At 38.1% G+C, this 21,433-nt stretch overlaps 1 protein-coding gene across 7 annotated transcripts in view; it reads right to left on the reverse strand.

The window, feature by feature from the left end:
* The window catches only part of LOC131053738 (ubiquitin-like-specific protease 1D), a 163,058-nt gene that overhangs the window by 9,737 nt on the left and 131,888 nt on the right, over positions 1–21,433 (reverse strand). For 4 of the 7 annotated variants that reach the window (XM_057988377.2, XM_057988378.2, XM_057988376.2 and 1 more), the window contains one exon: positions 3,966–4,080. The exons of the other annotated variants lie outside the window; for them this stretch is intronic. In XM_057988377.2, coding sequence (XP_057844360.1) covers positions 3,966–4,080 — 115 coding nt within the window. The remainder of the gene's footprint in view (positions 1–3,965; positions 4,081–21,433) is intronic. 7 annotated transcript variants of the gene reach the window in all.

Here is a 21,433-nt window from a genome sequence, read left to right on the forward strand (position 1 = left end):
AGGAGACATGTTTCCTGTAACCATGGTTTTTATATAATAAATTCAAGCCACTAAGACTTTTTGACAGTTGGTAATAATGTTCTATGGAGCCATGAATTTTAAAGTTTCCAGTGGCAAATAATTTCTTTCTAGTCTTCATATTTGATATAAATAAATTTTAGCTTACCAGGGAAATATTTTTTTCTCAATTCTTTATTATAAAATTCAAATTTTGTTTTTTTAGTTGGGAGAAGTCTTTTTCCATATAGATGTTTACACTTCCAACTGTCTGTATCTTCCACTTGCAGTCACACCATGACATTGAGAAGTGCTAAATATTTTAGACTTAGAGCCATAGTTTTAAAACTCGTGGGACTTGCCACCTTCTCGCCAAGACTCGCGAGTCCATTGGCAGCCCGAGTCGACTCACCAAGAACTTGCGAGCCGAGTCTTGGTGAGTCCTTGCAAGTCTTTCACTCGAACTCGTGAGTCTTTCACTTGGACTCGCGCCATTCACTGAAAACACCCAACCATGATTTTAAGTGTTTTTTTTTACTTTTTTCACTCATTTGGCATTGTTGCTTGCTGAAAACAGGTTTGTAGGGTTTGAAGGAGGAGAGGAAACAAGATTAAAACAACCTCATTCTCTTCATCATAATATATACATGAAATATAACATTTAAGTATAAGTCACATTTCAATATGTCTTTTTCCTTTCTTATACTTTAAGTCATAGATGAACTACTTGCCACTAGGCAAAACTTGCCAAGGCTTGAAAAAAAAACTCGGGAAAAACTCGACGAAAAACTCGGCAACTTAAAAACACGCTTAAATTTAATTAAAAATGTATTTTTTTTGCAAAATTTAATGAGAAGATGCATCCAATGAGTCAATAAATGAGAACACAAAAGAAACAAGCTGAGTCTAGATATATTTAAACGCAAAGTGGGGGTACAAAATCACATCCTAATGAGAAATGCTGATGGCTAGAAGCAAAATAGTAAATACTTTTTGTAGAACTAAAAGTAAATACATCAATATAATTACATCTTCCTCTTCCCAACTCTAGTAAAAACTAGGGGAGAGGTAGAACTAGAGGGTCTAGTCCTAGAAGTCTATTGTGGGCGTGCCGCGTGATTGTGCCTCCTTGCTCGGTATGACTGGCTTAGGCTGTGGCTCGTCCTCCATCCTATATGTAGCTTTGCCTCTAGCTGCACCTGGCACTAGCAATGACTCATCCTCCTCATCCTCCTCAATGTCATCCAGTGTGAAACCAAATCCACCCCCTTCCTCTTCCATAACTTGCCTCTCCAAATCATTGACGTCATCCTCTGTAAACAATAAGGCTGATCCTACGTTGTCCAATCATTGTAAGGATCCATATCATCCAAATCAATTGGCCCAGTTGGTGCTTCCTCTACCTTTGTTATGCGCAATCGAAGATTATATTGCACAAAGACAAGGTCATCAAGGTGTTTTTGGGCTAACTTGCTCCTCTTCTTCGTGTGGATGGCCTTAAACAAGCTCCAATTGCGCTCACAACTGGATGAACTACAAGGCTGACATAAGATTTTGAGGGCAATTTTTTTGAGATTTGGGGTATTTCCACCCCAACTTTGCCACCAAGCATTTGCAAAATAAAATTAGGTTGAGGGTAGCACCCCTCGTGGGGGTCTGAGGGTGAGAAATAGAGGGGTAGAGAGATAGGTCTAGATCTTGGGGGAGAGAGGAGAGAGTGAGATGGAGAGTGGTAGAGAGGGGGATAGAGGAAGAGTGATAGGGAGATAGAAGGGTTTAAAATTCGCGACAGATAAAGTGAGTGAGATAGAGAGAGCGAGAGAATGCTAATAGGAGCCTGTTGATTACTGAAATTTGACTATCTGAAAATTTAAAAGATCTTCTAAAACCTAGAATTTGCATTATAACTCCTAGAGATCTGAAACCACTCTCAAACATCCTGTCTATATATACATGAAATATAACTTAAAGTATAAGAAAGGAAAAAGACATAAATTAGATAATTTTTGACATGTTTGGGCCTTTTTTTTAATGCAGCCGAGTTTTTCCTGGAAACTCGCCAAAAACTCAGCGAGTTTTTCCTAAGAACTCGACGAGTTTCTTTTGCAAGTTAAAGTTGTAAATACTCGCCAAGCAAAAAAACTTGCGAGTTTTTGAAAACTCACAAAGTTTTTGGCGAGTAGTCCATCTATGCTTTAAGTTATATTTCATGTATATATTGGTAGGATGTTTGAGAGTGGTTTCAGATCTCTAGGAGTTATAATGCAAATTCTAGGTTTTTGAAGATCTTTTAAATTTTCAGACTTAGTCAAATTTTTGTAATCAGTAGGCTCCTATTAGCATTCTCTCGCTCTCTCTATCTCACTCACTTTATCTGCTCCGAATTTTAGACCTATCTATCTTCCTATTACTCTTCCTCTATCCCCTCTCTCTACCACTCTCTATCTTACTCTCTCCTCTCTCCCCCAAGATCTAGACCTATCTCTCTACCCCTCTCTCTCTCACCCTCAAACCCTAGTAAGTGGTGCTACCCTCAACCTAATTTTGGCGAGCTGGAGAACCCACATTGGACTCCTAGAACTAGACCCTCTAGTTCTATCTCTCCCTTGGTTTTCACTAGAGCTGGAAAGAGGAAGATGTAGTCTTCTCTTTAGTTTGTTCATTGTTGTTTTTCACATTTGGACATATCATTATATGTAATTTTGTAAACATTTATAAACTTATGCTGCTATTATACATTTTAAAGTTTGAAACTAGGAGTATGAATGATGAATTTTCAAATATTGAGTGTTTGTAGATCATATGACATGTGCAATGTTTCAATTATGGCTCTTATGTTCTCTAAATGCATTAATTTCATTATGTTTTTTTGTAAAACTACAGTTTTTTTTTTTGCCGAGTCCTTCACGAGTCTGAGTTCGATTTTTTGGTTTGCTGAGTCCGAGTTTTAAAACTTTGCTTAAAGCAACGTCCAACTTAGGCTGGCATCTCTATCCTAACGCTACATAGATAGAATATTTTAGTGTATAAACAAAAGGCCGCCAAGACAGTATGATCCCTATCCTTCCAAAAAGGAATATACAACACAAAATCATATCTCTTAATCCAATAGCCATAAGTAGAATTTATCATAAGGGGTAAGAGATTTAACACTGCATATGCATTAACAGATCAAATTATCCAAATCAAACTTCAAGTGACGAGGACAAGATTTAACAACACTTTGATTAAATCAAAATGTTTCAACAGATATACAGCTGCAAATGACTTCAAAGGTTTAAAAAGACATTGAATTTCACAATGAAAACTAATAAGGAGATGGCAAGTTCCCTAGGAAAAAGACCCTTTGTATGGACAAATTTACAATACTATCCTAAATCAAGGCAGTGGAAAAAGAGTGTGCCACATGCATATATCCTAGCCGAAAAAAATGAAGAGGAAATCCTGATTAAACAAGTGTTGAATCCTCAGAATAATCCTTGCCAGAAGATAGTCTTAACAGTCATGACTTGGCAGACCTAATTTTGACTCGGATAAGGCAACTTTCTTTTATGTGAGGTGCCACCTCTTTTTTCATCTTTTCTTTTATGAGGGGAGCAAAAGGTTACTAAACCTTATGCGGCATATATGCAGTTAAAATCAAAGGATTAGCATTTTCTTTCAAATTTCACTTTTTTTATTTTTAAGTACTTCTTTCACGGGAAAAGCTAACAGCAAAAATAAGGTAGAAAATTTTCTACAATAGAATCAGAAAATTATAAAAAACAATTGCTTAAAACTAGTCTAAATAAAATGGAAACAATTAATAACAGTGTGATAACCTCCGACTGTAGTTTACTTAAAGACTAAGTTCACAAGATGCTAGAATACTTGATTATTAAACTCGTAATGAAGCTAAAAGCCCGAAGTCTCGTGTGGATCAAAATTAAAAAGCTCAATTGAAGAAAAAAGTACAAGATATACACTACCTGTATTTTTCTATTCTCTATTTTTTCAATCAACGTAATCCAAGTGCTATCTTCAATAGGAATATGATTTGGCAATCCTGTCCGATTGAGGTGCTCCCATTCAATTTTCAAGAAACTGTAAACATGCAATAGAATAAAGTTGAATGATATAGGTAAAAGATTTATTTTTAAAATTTCCTAACATTATGAGTGAATCTTCTAAAAATATGAAATATCTCAATGTTTATTCTTGTAGGGTGCATAATATCCAAGTATATGGATTTGACACAAAAAACATCTCTTTGGATATGCTTTTAATATACTCGACTTCATGAATGTGGTTTACAATTCCTTTCAAAGTTTGTTGTGATAGGGCCTAAACTCTTTCTTTCAGCTCGTTTGTTTTACTGTCAGACAAAAATGGTTTGGTTTATTTTTGAGTTCATCATGTAATGTCAAAAGTGCATAATAGGAGACTTGATGGTTGCAGTCCTTGTACTAATATTGCACATATCATTTGATTGACTTAAGTTTTACATTTACTGTGATGGGGATTCAGGTCTACCAAGGTCTGGAGAAGTGATGCATGGTCCCCATCAACTATAGTTACATTGAAAATTATTTCTCTATAAGCTTAAAACTACTTATAGATCCCAGAAGTACCAGTTTAGACAGTTGAATCTAAACTTGCCAAAAATAAGTATACTAACAGGGCCTTATTCACCTATGCACTATTCTCTTTTAAGTGATTTACAATAAAATGTCACACCGATATTTTTTGTGGTACCTCAATACATTTCATGTGATGAAGACATTTATATTATTTTGGGGAAATATTATATTTGAGTATTGTGTGAACATCATGCTGTAATGAAATGAACTTGTTTATGACTAATTCAAGTTGAATTCATGAAATTTCCAGAGTCCATAATAATTTGCTTGTTATTCTTCTGGATTCGACCATGTAGATTTTGATGTTGCCAAAATCTAAAATCTACATGATCGAAAACTAGAAGAATAACAAGCAAAATAATTCAACTTACAATCAGTCCGACTTATTTCAAGGTATGATAAATTCAATTTGGTCTGATTACAGCAATTTTATAAATGATTTATTATTGATTTCATTTATATAATGGGTTATTAATTGAATTGTTTGCTAAGCTGTGTTTGTGAGGTACTATGTCCTTGACTAGAGAGAGAATATCATGAGGGATGATAATCTTATGGATAAGCAGTTCTGTTGGCAGAAAATAAGGTAATATAAATTTAAGTAGGTTGTGTATTCTATGTTTCATACTCTTCAATCACTGGTCACTCAGCCAGTTGTTGAGGAGTAGTTTTCCCAATCAATGTTGAAGATCTGTCATGGTTGTGGGGTTGGTACCTTGCTTGGACCATAGGGCGTTAAGTTGGGATTTGTTAGGCATTCCAAATATTACTAATGATATAAACATGACAGTAGACATGATGCTTGTTTAAATGTTTTAGGGGAAACCATTGTTTATCCTAGCCACCTGAGACTCTAAACCACTCTCCTAAACACCTAAACCACGAGGTTTGACCTTATCAAAAGAGGGCCGTGTAGTTGGTACCTTACTTGGATTGCATTATGTTAAGTAATTCCAGGTTTGTCATGCATTCATGATATTAGTAATGATATATAATTTTATAAATGACAATAGACATACTATGTTTACATGTTTTAGGGGGGAACATTGTTTAGCCTAATCACCCTAGATTCTAAACCACTCTACTAAACACCTAAACCACATGAGGTTTGACCTAATCAAAAGAGGGAAAATGTGGAATTGGAAAAATGGAAACATTCATGTAACGACCCTAGCTAAAATATTCATATAGATTCTTTAGATCTTGAATAATGCAATGAAAATCATCCACCACATTCATACAAAATAATTAGATCCAAAATGCTCATATGAAATAAATACATCTGCACATATAACTTAGCTGGAACAGAGTATTTCATTCAAAATTCGAAAAGCTCATTTGAACAATTACAAGATTTGTTGCTTCAATGGTTTGTTGATAACATCTATTTATATTAAGTCACCTGGTGGGGTCTGATTATCGTCATTCATCATCAGTATCACTCTTGTGCAGTCAATTTTCGCATCTTGACCATTTCCGCAACTTAGGTACAATTTTGAGCTATACTTAATTAATTTTACTAAGGCTGCCATTTTCATTAAAATAATTTATCAGGCAGCGCAGTATAATAGCTCGATGGAAAGAGAATGGAAAGTTTTAAATGTTGGACGCTTAACCTTGCGCTTTAAGTGCCTGGAATAATTAAAGAAATCACTTTTCGGGGTTATAAGGGTCAATTAAATTATAAAGTGATTATATCATGCACTTTTCTGAAAGTTCCCAGTATGGTTATAAAACAGGCTAAGGGCTCATTTGTGGAGATACAAAAGATTGAGAGCTTGTTTCACTTCTTTGTGGAGGTTCAGAGATTTGTGCCTATGGCCAAAATCTTGCCTGTGGGGCAAAAACCCCAAATGGTTTATTGGAGCTGAGGACGAAAACCATTTGCTTCACTAGAGCAGTTCCACACTAGAATCAACAAGGCACTAAAGGTTGGAGTGGGGACGAAAATCCTCATTCATGGTGCATCTTTGTAGGCAAATCCAGTCAAGGTTTTGCATTTGTACATAAAGAGGTTCTTAGTTGGGTATTAGGATTTATTGATTGAAGATACAAAATTTGTTAAGTCTCTTTATAGAGACAAATTTTCAAAGGTTTGACGATATGCAAATAATTAAGTTAAGCACATGTGAATGTCATTATTTCTCCAATCTTGGATGTGGATGATGGAATTTTTTTTTGAAAAGGACATCTTGGATGAACGGTTCTAATAGCTGATCAATTACTTTTAGCAAGATTGTGAAAGTTTCTTGGGACACCACTTCAGAATAGCAGGTTGATAGATATTGTTGCCTCACAATTGGTTTTCAATCTTCACGTCAGAATTGCTTAGTGCTGGAAGTTTTGGTTTAATTCTTATGTGTTTGCTGGAGATGCGTTCATAGAGGAACTTTAGCTGGGCGATAGTTGTTCTCTTCTCTTTGGTGCTGGAGTTCATTCCTTTGGAACTATTCGCTGTCCATATCTGCACATATATAACTGCTTTGGGTGTATGGGAAGAGCAGTTCGAGTCCAAATAAGAAGATAATTGTTGTCATAAATTAACGTACTGATGCTATGCATTCTTTCATTCAGCTCCAGCTGTTGAAGGTTATTAGAGACCAGCCTGTGCATGTGTTTGAGGAAATTATTACACTGCAATAAAAGGTCAGAAAATTAGATTTTCTGCTCTCTTGCACTCTGCTGTTTGGAAGTTTCAGTCTTGTGTTGAATTTATATTTGTTGATGTTTGAAATACTATTATCTGTTGTTGGTAATTTAATGTTGCAACATGGTACTTCTTCAATGTTCACACATTATTGAATGAAAGTTTATTCACACCTGAGAACTCTTAACTCTCCATTCCTGAGAATACGCAAACCGTTTGACATTATTACTCATTGGAAGGATAGTGCAAAAAAATAATAATTGAGTATATCAGGGGTGGCCTCTTACAATAACATACAAAAATACATGCACATATGTTTATATAAACTTGTACTCATACTTGAGGCCTCAAACTAATCTATGTTCTTAACTTCTTATACTAGGACTGGCAACTTATCTTTGTTGGTTTTATAGAGTTGTTTTATTTTGTTTGGAAATCTCTACGTGGAGTTCATCGATATTCAATTTTCAAGCTAAGGGTTAGCTATATGGAGTTTAGGCTCTTTGCCCTTGAATAAATTTCATATGAAGCATAATTGTGGGATTTAAAATTAGTTAGGGTTTCATCAACTCTAAATGTTCTGTTTGTAGGTTAAGCGTTGGGGTTCTAGCTTTTATGATTTTATCTATTTCTAATATTATAATTGAAAGCCATTGATATTATTATATTAATATTATATAATTATTAATTTAAAAAAGGTTTAAAAGTTAGCAATTGTCAAATCTAAAAGCATGAAAGTGCATTTTTTGAAAGGTTTGGAGGAGTCTTGAAGCTTGGTTAACACCCTATTGAAGCTAACGAAGATGACTCACAATGACACCTAGCAATATCTTTTGTACAGGTTAGTCTTAATTTATGAGAAGCATGCGATATGGAAGAGGAAGGGTTGTACCATCATGACTGGTGGTTGGACTGATAGAATAAGCAGAGCACTACTGAATTTTCTTGTTTCTTCCTCAAGTAGTTGTACTTTGTACAATCTATTGATTTAGTGATTAAGACTTTTAAAATTTAAAATTTAATTTTATCGAATCACTGATTTTTTTCTTTTTCAGGTGGCACAACGTTCTTGAAGTCAATTGATGCTTCAGGAAACACAAAAAAATGTTGAGTTTCTTTGTGAGGCCTTGGAAGAAGTGTTGGCCAAGGTGGGTGAGGAGAACGTGGTACAGTGTTAGACAATTCAAATAACCGGAAGACAACTGAGGGGGGGGGGGGAAGGGGAGGGGCTGAATCAGTTGTCACAGATTACCGGAACCTTAAGCAATTAAAACATTAATACCGGAATGCTTAAACCAAATACTGGAATAACAAATAAACGAATTAAGCATAAACAATAATCAGAGAATAAACACCATCCACATGACACCAAGATTTATACGTGGAAAACCCGGTAAAGGGAAAAACCACGGTGGGAAGCCTACCCACAGTCAAATAACACTTATCCAGTAAGTATGTGAATTACGATTGAGGGGCCTGCACTTACAGGAAGGCCAACAACCTAGAGCGCACTGCTCATCACAAAAGGAGTCTCATTGACTACATAGAAATCCAGACTACAATTCGGAAAAATGAATGAACTGCAAAGATAGCATCTCCTATGCCTGAGTACAGTTTTGGTTAAGCTCAATATCGGAGAACTAAAACTCTTACATAAACCCAACTCGATCTCCAATTATCAACCAAATCCTCTGCCTGAATGATATTACATTATTCGCTCCTTACATATCCATATCCCATACCATGATGATCTACAATGAGATCTTACATCATATATATACAAACCCTCGACTATAAACAATCAGGTCGGCCACCAAACAATAAACCAATTACATAATTACAAAACATGTTGGCCTTAGACCAAACAAATAATATCCAACCCATAAGACATCCCGGAAACACATCGAGAGGTCCAATCCACACGTTACTTTAAGCCGGTCCATAACCTAGATACACCGGGACCCAATATAGGTCCATACACGCCAAAGCAATAATCCCAATCCGCCAAGTCTTGAACATGATCACCATTAGCATCCTGAATCTCCACCAGAAGCTGCACCAACACCACTTATGCATATCATCAAAGCTCTGCCGGTGAAACCCTCGCCGGAACCACAAACCAAGCTTCCAAGCAAATAGGATAGCATCCGATCACCAGATCAAAACCAACTGACTGAATATGAACATGAGTAAGCCAATTCCATAACCCAAACATACCGAATCATGCCGGATCCAAACCAACCAGAAACCACACAACCTACAGGGACCAGAAGGATGCCTGTAAAGCATCCAAAACAGCTAGTGTTGACATCAATGCAACACATAATCAATTCCTCCAAATGGCCAACAATCTCCCCCTTTGGCGTTGACGACAACACTAGATATGAAAAACATCGAAGTACCAAGAAATGCCAAACAAGTCTCCCCCAATGGAAGACAACCAACAATCTCCCACTCAAAGATATAGCAATGAAGTTCTAAAACAAAGACCAGACTCCCCCTGTGAATGATATCTCTGTAAAGCTCTGTTTTACTCATATATCTCTCCCCCTAATGTATGCGACTCCTTAAGTTTTTCACATCAATATCTCTCCCCTTTTGATATCAATGCCAGAAATCTGACATAAAAATCAAAGCAAAAACAAAAACCATTGAAACACAAGGCTAACTACTCCCCCTGAGCAGTAGCATCCCCACATCAGTGCTAGAATGAATAATATTTTTGATAATACATACTGGACTGATGCCAAAAAGCATCAATCAGTTCTCTGCCGGAGGGGCAGAAACCCCTAACCTGTCTCTCAGATACTCAAACGATTCTTTAGGCAAAGGTTTAGTGAAAATATCTGCAATCTGTTCTTTAGTGTTCACATAAACCAGCCTAACTTCATTTTCTTCCACCTTCTCCTTCAAAAAGTTATACTAGATAGATATATACTTTGTCTTAGAGTGAAATACCAGATTCTTTGATATGTCAATAGCAACAGAGTTATCACAGTGAATAACTACTGGTCCAGTGCAATGCACTTTGATATCCTTCAACATTTGCTTTATCCATAGAACTTGTGTACAGTTAGTAGCAACAACAACATACTCAGCTTCAATAGTAGATAAAGAAGTACATGATTGTTTCTTGCTGATCCATGAAACCAACTTCTTTCCAAGAAAGAAAGCTCCACCGGAAGTACTTTTCCGGTCATCAACATCTCCAGCCCAATCAGCATCTGTATATGCACATAAAGTAAAGTCATCATCCTTAGGGTACCACAAACCATATTCAGATGTACCTTGCAAGTATCTAAAAATCCTCTTCACCGCACTCTCATGATTTTCTCTAGGATCACTCTGATATCTAGATGCAATACAAACAACATTCATTATGTTAGGCCTAGTCCGAGTCAAATAAAGCAGACCTCCAATCATAGATTTGTATCTTGTAGGATTTACCGATGCAGAAACATCTTTCCTTGTCAATTTATCACTTGTAACCATAGGAGTACTTATCGGTTTAGAATCTCCCATACCAAATTTCTTCAACAATTCCCTAGCATACTTAGTTTGACAGATGAAAATACCTTTGCTAGTCTGAGTAATCTGCAAACCTAAGAAAAAATTCATTTCCCCAATCATAGACATTTCAAATTCTTTCTCCATATTCTTAGAAAATTTTATGCACAACTTATCTTCACCTCCAAAAATGATGTCATCAACAAATACTTCAATAATCAATATATCATCATCAGTGACCTTATAATATAAAATTATAAATTACTGTCAGCATTACCCTTAGTAAAACCAAGCTTCAAAAGATATTTATCCAACCTTGCATACCAAGCTCTAGGTGCCTGTTTCAATCCATATAAAGATTTCTTTAACCTACAAACCATGTTTGTATCATTTGAAAGTGAAAAACCATCAGGTTGCTTAATATAAACTTCCTCATCAAAATCCCCATTCAAAATGCACACTTAACATCCATCTGATAAACCTGGTAGTTTTTTTGGGCAGCATAGGCAAGAAATAATCTTACAACTTCAATCCTAGCTATAGGTGCAAAAGTTTCACCATAATCAATTCTTTCCTTTTGAGAATATCCTTTACAAACCAATCTAGCCTTATTCCTTACAACTTGACCATCCTCATTCAATTTATTCCTAAAAACCCATTTAGTTCCAATAACATTCTTATTTTTAGGCCGGGGAACTAAAGTCCATGTGTTATTCTTCTCAGTCTGATCTAATTCTTCTTCCATAGCTTTCATCCAAGATTCATCTTTACATGCTTCAATTACTGATACCGGTTCAACTTGAGAAATTAAACATACCTCATTAGTTGCCAGTCTTCTTCTTGTCATCATTCCATTGTTCTTATCCCCAATGATTTGATCTTCTGAATGATTCAATCTCACATACCTAGGAGTCTTCTGACTCTCTGTTCCTCTTCCCGGTTCTTCAGTTACTGTTTGAATTTTCTGATACTGCCGGAGTAACTGGTTCAACATTTTGTTCCGGTAAAGGTGCTACCGGTTCAGATATAATCATTTCCACCATCAGTTTCCTGCTCATAAACTCTGATTTGACTTCTATTCAACTCATCCACCTTGACAGTAGCACTCTCCACAATTTTCTGCAATCTCTTGTTATAACATCTATATGCCTTGCTTTCATTAGAATAACCAAGAAATATGCCTTCATCACATCTAGGATCAAATTTTCCAATGATATCATCTCTCTTGATATAACATTTACTACCAAAGAATCTGAAATACTTAACTGTAGGTGTATTGCCAAACCACAATCCATGAGGTGTCTTACCGGTTTCTCCTTTGATATGTATTCCATTGAATGCATAAACCGCTATACTCACTGCTTCTCTCCAGTAGATATGAGGTAGACTAGCTTCCATCATCATTGTTCTAGCAACATCTAAGATAGTTATGTTCTTCCTTTCCACAACTCCATTCTGCTGAGGTGTCTGGGGAGCAGAAAATTGTCTCCTTATACCATGCTTCTCACAAAGTTATTAAACTCACCGGATGTAAATTCTCCACCATGATTTGACCTCAAACATTTAATCTTCAATCCTGTCTCTATCTCAACTTTAGCCTTAAAGATTTTAAACTTTTCAAAAGCCTCAGATTTCTCCCTTAGAAAAGTAACCCACATCATTCTAGAATAAGCATCAATGATTAGCATAAAATATCTACCACCTTGAAAACTTTTAACTCTAGTAGGGCCACACAAATCAATATGAATAAGATCAAGAACATCATTAGATTTATCTTGTATATTCTTAAAAGTGGTTCTGACCTGTTTTTCCATTTGACATTCTTTGCATACCGGATTATAGGGCTTCACAATCTTAGGTATATCTCTAACTGCTTTAGTTGAATTGATCTTTACAATGCAATCGAAATTTACATGACATAGCCTTTTATGCCATAGCCAACTCTCATCAATTTGTGCAATCAAACATGTCTTCTCACCGAAATTCAAATGAAATATATAACTTTTTGTCTGTGTACCAGTTGCAATCTCCAAACTAGATTTGTTAATGATTTTGCATTTTCCATTCTTGAATTGTAATTGAAATCCCTTATCCACCAATTGTCCTACACTCAAAAGATTATGCCTCAAACCTTCAACAAAATTAACATTATCAGTATTGTGCTTACCATCCAATGATATAGTTCCTTTTTCTTTGATCATACATGCTTTGTCATCTCCAAATCTAACTAGACTACATCTGGAGACTCATCATTTTACTTTACTTGCATCTTGTCACCATTGTAGTACTCATAGGATTGCAATCATCCATTTCAAACCTTTTCAACATCTCTCTAATATACTTTCTTTGAGAAATGAAAATTCCTCTATCTACTTGATGAATTTGCAAACCAAGGAAGAATGACAACTCACCCAACATGGACATTTTGAACTCCATATTAGTAGCAAAAATTTGACACATCTCTTCACAATTACTACCAAAAATCAGATCATCAACATAAACTACAACAATCAACATATTATTACCCTCTTCTTTAACATATAGATTGATGTACGCTATCCCTCTTTTGAATCCCTGTTGCTGCAAATAACTGTCAGTCTAGTCTAGCATACCAAGCACGTGGGGCTTGTTTAAGACGATAGAGTGCCTTCTTTAACTTGCATTCATAGTTTTGTTTTTTTATAAGAAAACCCATTTGGTTGCTCTATATAAACTTTTTCATTTAGATTACCATTCAAAAAAGAAAATTTAACATCCATTTGAAAAAACTTTAAAACCTTTCAAAGAAGCAAAGGCTAAGAACATTCTAATAGCTTCTAAATATGCAGCAGGAGTAAAAAAATCTTCGAAGTCAATATCTTCAACACATGTGTAACCTTTGCACACAAGTCTTACCTTGTTCCTCACCACTTTACCATCTTCATTTAACTTATTTCTGTACACTCACTTTGTACCAATCACGTTCTTGCCTTTGGGCCTTGGGACAAGTTCCCAAGTTTCACTTTTCTGAATCTGATCAAGCTCTTCTTCCATGATTGCCACCCAATGTTTATCTTCATCCGCCTCCTCAAAACTTGTAGGCTCAATCATGGACAGCAAGGAGATATCTTCATTTTCAAAATAGTTAACACTCCTTGTGGCTCTTGGTTTATCCTCTTGCAAAATCTGATCACTAGGATGAATTCTTTGAACAAACTTTGATGAAGTCTTCAAAAAGGTCCTAAATGTGTTCTTACCTTGGTCATTTGTAGGTACATTTTCTATAGTTACATTTGCTGTCCCATGTTGAAAACTTGAAAATGCATTTTCAGAATTTACATCTGTTGTCCCATGTTGTACATTTGAGGGTGTATTTCCAAAATTTACATTTGTTGTCCCATGTTGTACATTTGAAGGTATTTGTTGAACAACACTTCCTTCTTCATCTACTTAACAACTACCATCATCATCTTGCATCTTATCATGAATGTTAACATCTTCATGAACCTTCACATTAGCACTTTCAACAATCTTGAGTAATCTTTTGTTAAAACATCTATAAGCTTTACTTTTAGAAGAGTATCCTAATAAAATCACTTCATTAACCCTAGGATCAAATTTTCCAAGATTGTCTTCATCCCTCTTAATATAACAATGACTACCAAAATTTTTGAAATATTTAATTGAAGCAGTCTTACCTTTCCAAAGTTCATATAGAGTTTTGTTGTACTTTGCTCTAATCAGCCCCCTAATCTAAATGTAAACAACAATATGGACTATCTCTCCAAAAGGAATCATTCACTTTAGACTCATTCATCATACTATGAGCCATTTCTTGGACTGATTTGTTCTTCCTCTCACAAAACAACATTTTGTTGTAGTGTCCTTGAAGCCAAGTAGTGTCTTTTTATCCCATGTTTTTCACGGAAATTTACAAACTCATTTGAAATGAACTCTCCTCCATTGTCTGAGTGTAAGCATTTGATTTTCAGACCCTTCTCGTTCTCCACAAAGACTTTAAAGGCCTTAAACTTCTCAAGTGCTTCTGATTTTTTCTTCCCAAATGTAACCCAAGTCATTCTTGAAAAACCATCAATCAAAAGGATATGATACTTCTCATCTTGCTATCATTAAGAATGTACAAATTGTTAGCAGCCCTACTTGCATCAGCAATATGTTTACCATCTTTACTAATTTCACAATCATTTGAATTGAAAACTAAATTGCGTCCTTGATCACACAATTGACTCACACTTAATAGATTGTGTTTCAGACCTTCTACATATAAAACATTCTCAACTTCGGTGTCACCATCATCCAAAACAAGTGTACCTTTACCTTTGATTTTTGTAGATGAATTATCACCAAATCTTGCCTTTCCTCCATTAGTGCTTTTGAGAGTGAGAAACTTGCTCTTTTCTCCAGTATGCCTAGAACAACCACTGTCAATATGCCATATGTCTTTTTCATTTTGTGCAAGAAAGGTTGTTTGCACAATCAAGCATTCTACTAAAACTTCTTTCTCCTTCTTCCTCTAAACCTTAGTAACCTCCCTTGCTTTGTCCTCTTTCTCAACCTTCTTGTTCTTCTTAGAGAAATCTGCCATACCACATTTATAACATATAACATTGTAGTTCCTCAAAGGAGCAAAAGAGTTCTTGCTCATAAGTTTGAAATCATTTCTTGCAAACACTTTACAGTTGATTGCCTTATGTCCAAAATAATTGCAAGAGAAACAATAGCCATAAAAGAAAGAATTGTTAAACCTGGTCATAAGTGCTTGTCTTGTTATAGGAGGCCTTTTGAAAACATTATTTCTGATTTTTGATGGTGAATCCTTTGTGTTGTCCACGCTGGTCTTTTGGTGTTCTTCTTCTATAGACTTAGAACTTTGACCTTCTTCAAGACCAACTCTACCTTTATCAATAGATAATTTTTGTGAGCCAATGACTTTATCCAATGACATGGAACTTTTCTGATTTATCTTCTCATGATTCAGATGTGTCAAAGATTTATCTAACTTTCTAAGCAAAACAATTTCAGCTTCAAGTCTCTCACAATTTTCTTTTTTGTGCTAAGCATCACGCCAAAAAAGATTCTACAACGGTTTTGATAATAATGAATTTACTTTTCCTTGCAAAGCTAGGCCACTCAAATTAGAAATAATCACCCCGATATCTCACAGTGTATTCTTCAATGTATATAAGAAACACAATAATCCAATATAATTTGTATTATCACCACTCTAATAAAAACACGATAGTCAAAATAACTTGACTTATACCAGTGGTAACAAAAACACAAGAGTCTCATCCACGATACCACGTATACTTCAAAAGGAATCTTTGTTGGGTTCATAAAAGAAGAGTCGCCCCACTCTCAAGCACCAACACACTGAAAAGATAAAAGAATTAATGAAATCACTTTAAATAAAATTGTCAAACAAAAATTTCTGACTCCATCCAAATAGCATTAAGAAAATATGGGATGAAGGCATACTAAAAATAGCCGCCATTATCAAGAGACTACCACAGTCCATGAGTAATGTGAGCGTGCGTCTTATCATCGCCATGTCTTTAAAAGTCAACCTTCAAATGCTGACATGGCATATAATTTGACTTGGTATAAGGAAGTAGACAAGCAAGCGTGTGAAGTGGACACACAACCAGCTCAAATAGACGACCAACTCAAGCACACAACCAAGTAGCTCAAGCATGCAATCAAGTAGCTCAACCAGGTAACCAAGTAGCTCAAGCACGCAACAAAGTAGCTCAACTAGGTTAGCAAGCAGCTGATGAAAATTTGATGAATAATCAACAACTTGATTAGTATTTCATTCCAAATCTTCTTTCAACAAACCTTTGACATCAATGACAAAATATTCAACAACTACTTCCATCCTCACACCTCTTTTTGTGACACTTCTAGTACTAGTCAAAAGTTAGTGCCACTTTGAAAGCATCAAACTACCTTTGATATTCCTCAAAAGTTTTGTCAATCTGCTCAATCACCTCTTTTTGTGTTGTTCTACTTGAAATTGGATTTTGCATGCTGCTTTGAGGCTGCAACTTTTTCTCTAGGCACATGCTTATTGTATCTAGAAAGTGATTTGCATTGCTTCCTTTTTCTAAAGATATAAAGATTCATCCCATGATTCACACTCAAATTTGAGCCAATTAATGGTATTCCTAGTTAATTGTGGTGGTGGGTGAAGTCCTATGTTCAAATGATGGGGTTTGATGAAAGTGCATGTTTGAGGGTCCAAGGAAATGCATACCAATAGGATGCAATGGTTGGCAGGAGTAGGGATCGGTGGCTAGCAATACCAAGTGCACAAGAAAGGAAAAGTTTGTAGGTCCACAAATAGCAAGGGAGTAAGAGGCTATAGATGAAGGTTTTGGGATGTCCACTAACAACAAGGAAGCAAGGAATTAAGGAAAGGGATGCTAGTATAAAAAATCTATAATCCTACCCAAAGCAAGACCTAAACACTAGTTTAATAACTTAGAAAGGGGGTGTTTTCCCTTCGGGTGTGAGTGTGTGTTTAGTGCATTGCAAATAACCAGAATATGACAATATACACAGATGCAGACAAATAGATGAACTCAATACTGCATTCTCATTGATAACATGTGCCAGTACATCAGATAACATCAAGCCTGTACTATCCTAGCACAAACTGGAAACAAGGACGACTATATAGGTGTCAACACGGTTACCCGGTGCCAACTGCCGGCAACCGTCAGTTAACCGCCGACCTTTAACACACAAATTAACACATACGTACTTACCTGACAACATCATCCCCCCCAAAAAGAAGGGTCGTCTCCGGACGACATACAACCAAAATGGGAATGATGTAACATACATAGCAAAAGAAACTCAAGATGGAGGGGGTACAGAGGGTGTCCCTGATGAAGAAGGGCCCGTTGGTGTGGCTTCCATCTGCTCCCGCAGCTGGTACACCTGCTGTGTATGGTGGCGAAGATCCCTCTTGGCAACCAATTGCCGCTCCCTCGACCGCTTCACCATATTGACAACCTCCATAAGCTCCTTTTGTTTCCCGTCAAGCTCATCCAGGGAAGAAGTGAGTCAGGTCTCCAACAATCCTTGCTCACTCGTGGCAACTGCCAACTCCTCCTCCAGGCTACTGGCCCTAGCTCGCTACTGGGCAAGCTCCAACTCAAGAGGTGGAACATGGGTGGCCAGCTCCGCTCGAGCTGCCAGGGATGCCACTCGCGCCGTCTCCGCACTGTGCTGAGTCTACTTGAGCTGATAATAACCATCTCGAATAGACTGCTCCACTCTCTTAAGTAGGGACTGCATCCCACTCTCTCTAGCCACCCCCGAGTACTACCACTCCTCCAACATCACAGGGAGCTCAATCTCAGGCCAAACCCTGTCCTCAAAACATCACCCAAACGCCTCGATGCAACCCCCTGTGGCAAATGTGAGGAGACCCTCTAAGGCTGGCGGGCCGAGAGTCCGCTCTTGCACTGAAGTCACCTAGCGTCGTGCACATGCCTCAACCTCGGCTAAAAACTGGCCCATCCCACTAGGCTGGCTCTCCGCAGGGTCCCCAATCTGTAGATCTCGTTGACGAGCCTCCTCTCCTAACCCCTTTGTCTCATGCAGTGTCATGGTGTTCTCCTGCTGGGGAGCAGAACTATCCCTCTCCAAGTCCACAACAGCCTTCAGAGGTGGTTGCGGGGATACGGGTGGTGGTCCCACTAGCGTCAAGGGGGGAGCTGCATAGCGACCCAACCATGTATCCATAGAGGCGTCATCCTCTGGCATGTCCACACCTCCCTCCAAGGTCTGTATTGCTAGTTCCACGGAGGAGGGCATACTCCCTACAACCCTCTGTGCTGGCATCTGTGCGAGAAGTGCTAGTGGAGGATGCAACTGTCCAAAACCCGGCACAGGGACTGCTGGGACGACACCAACTGTCACCCTCGTACGCGAGAGTGGCGTCACTTGTCCATCTACACTCAAAAATGTTGGTGTAAAGAGGATGTGGCATGTCTTGGCTCCCTCTAGGGGCTTGACCCTACCAGATAGAGGCCCCCGAGTTCCTCTAGGTATATGTCCAAAAGTCATCGTGCCGTCAACATTCTCCCCCATACGAGGGCTTTCCTGCACCTCTCTCCGACCTGTAAGGCGAAACGCATCGTCTCCACCACTGTTCCTCGACGAACCATCATCGGACTCCCCACTGCTACTATCAACCTCTTCTGTGGTGTCTGCCTCACTCTCAGAAACGGTCACCTGGACTGGTCTCCTTCGCTTCTTACTAGACTGTGCATCTCCACCACCTATGGAGGTGTCGAGGTGGGTCCAATAAAAAATGGAGGGCTGCAAGGGGTCAATGCTACTGCTCGGCTTCCATACCCACCATTCCAGAGCCACCTGTGTGTATTGCATCCAAGAAGAGACTGATGGCGTGGAAGGGCATGTAGAAGGCCTTGTGCTTCAGAGTCAAAAATTCATTGATTCTATCTGAAAGCATCGTCACCCAGTTATACACCGTGTCGTTCCACAATCCATCCATCAAGGCGATCATAGGTACCGCCGTGTCGGATGCCCTACTGGCTCTCGTGAGGCTGCTCTTCATTACATCGAGCAAACACTGCCACCCTCCTAGTATGATGAAAGATTTCTTCAAACCCCTACCCTTTGGTGCAGTTATCCTCCCCCATTCGGCTGCTAACAAATCACTGCGGCATATCCGCTGTAGGAGCTGCGTCTTCCTCTCGACTGACATTTTCGTGGCACTCCTGTCCACCTCCTTGCCCTTGTCTGGAATACCAAACACCTGAGTGAAAGCATCTGGTGCGAAGGAAATGACAATATCTGTGTCTTGGTATTTGAATGTCGATACTCGCAGCTTTGCATTATAGGTTTTAATTAACATGCGGAGGTCTGGCTCGAAGTTGCGTATGGCGAAAACAGGCATCTGTATAGCCCAATGCACGTGTGCCCTGCACAATGATGTCTTCAGCGTAGTGTCATCTGGGGTTTGTGTTTCCACCCACCATGTCCAGCACACACTTTCGCTCAAACCTTCGAATGTAACTGTTTCTGCTGTAATTTTTGTTGGCATTGCTTTCTTTCCTTCATTTGGTTGCACTACCTTTTTCGCTTTGCCGACATTACTCGAATCCGCCATTCTGCTCCTTGCAGACGGTTGTCCCAATGAGTTCTCGGATTGCTGTAACTGCTTCCTCCAATCTAACTTCTTCACTTTCCTGCTCCCTAACTCCATCGATGAATTTGTACCCTGCTCGCACACTTATATCCTTTTCAGAATTTGTACCCTATCTCAACTTCTCTGGCCTTGGCTTTGTACGCAATCTTTAATAGTTAATTATTCCACACACTCTAATCTCAATGCCTTTCTTGGCCGTACGAATTTCACCTTCTGCACGTACGGATTTCATTTCATGATGTGCTGAATTTGATTTACTACTGTACGGAATTCATATTTCATAATGTGCAAATTTCTTTTCTCCATCGTATGTACGAAATGCTCTTGTCTATGTGTGCCGTACTGATTTGTACGGATTTTCCCCCCCAAAATGTCGTATGGATTAATAGTGTGGACTCATCTTGTAAGCACAAATTTTTTTTTTTTCCAATATAATGGCTTTTATGTACGGCTGTACGACCTTTTTCCGTATGATCGTACGAATTTTTAATTTTCTAAGTTACCGGGTTCGGCCCCCTAGACCCCTGGTACTGGTCTGGTACGGTCCGGGTTCGAGGTTTGGGTTTGGTTCGCCTGTGGTTCGAACAGGGTTCGTGGTTCACAGGCTTGGTTCGAACCAGGGCAAACCCAAGAGGACCCAAGTCAAACCCAGGGGTCTGACAGCCCAAAAATGGATTTTTGTTTTGCAAAATTTAATTTTTTTTGAATTCCACCACATAAAAAATTAAAATGACCCTATGTCTCAAGCTACACACCTTGCATCGTACAACCAAGAGAGAAGCACAAGTCTGTACGAAAGAACAAGTCAGAAAACACAATTCCCGCATGGGAGAATGCACCTTGATCAGAATTTTGACTTCTTTGGCTTTGTTCCTGACGTCTTTAAAAAGCAGAAAATTGATGCACGCCGGGACCCTGCGAGGGGCGCTGCCCCTCAACCCCACAAGGGGCTTTGCCCCTTGACTCCGCTAGGGGCGCTGCCCCCAGACCCCCGCAAGGGGCGCTGCCCCTTGACCCTGTTGGGGGCGTTGCCCCAAACCCCCATTAGAGAATCCATTTAATGATCAAACTTTAAATTGTTGAAAGTTGAAACAATGATACTTGAATATTTTATCATTTTGATATTAAACTTGATGTATATGATGCTGTTATGGTATGATCACGATGCTATGATTACAAGTTTATGTTGGTTTTGTTGTTTATATGATGCTATGTGACATGCTAATCTTAATTCATGCTTATAGGCTGCATATATATATAATTTACATGTTTTTGTACTTACGAACCCAAACGAACCCAAAACCCTTTTCAAAATTTTGCCGTACCGACGTACCGGGTTCTTCGAACCCGAACCCGAACCGGTAACTTAGTTTATTTAATTTTAAGTAGGTTGTACGGCCTTTTCCGTACGGATTTTCGTTTTTATTTTTATTTTTATTTTAACTTACTCATCGGGTGGGGTCCTTCGAATGCCTC

This window comes from Cryptomeria japonica, chromosome 6 (assembly GCF_030272615.1).
Source record: "Cryptomeria japonica chromosome 6, Sugi_1.0, whole genome shotgun sequence".
Lineage (NCBI taxonomy): Eukaryota > Viridiplantae > Streptophyta > Pinopsida > Cupressales > Cupressaceae > Cryptomeria > Cryptomeria japonica.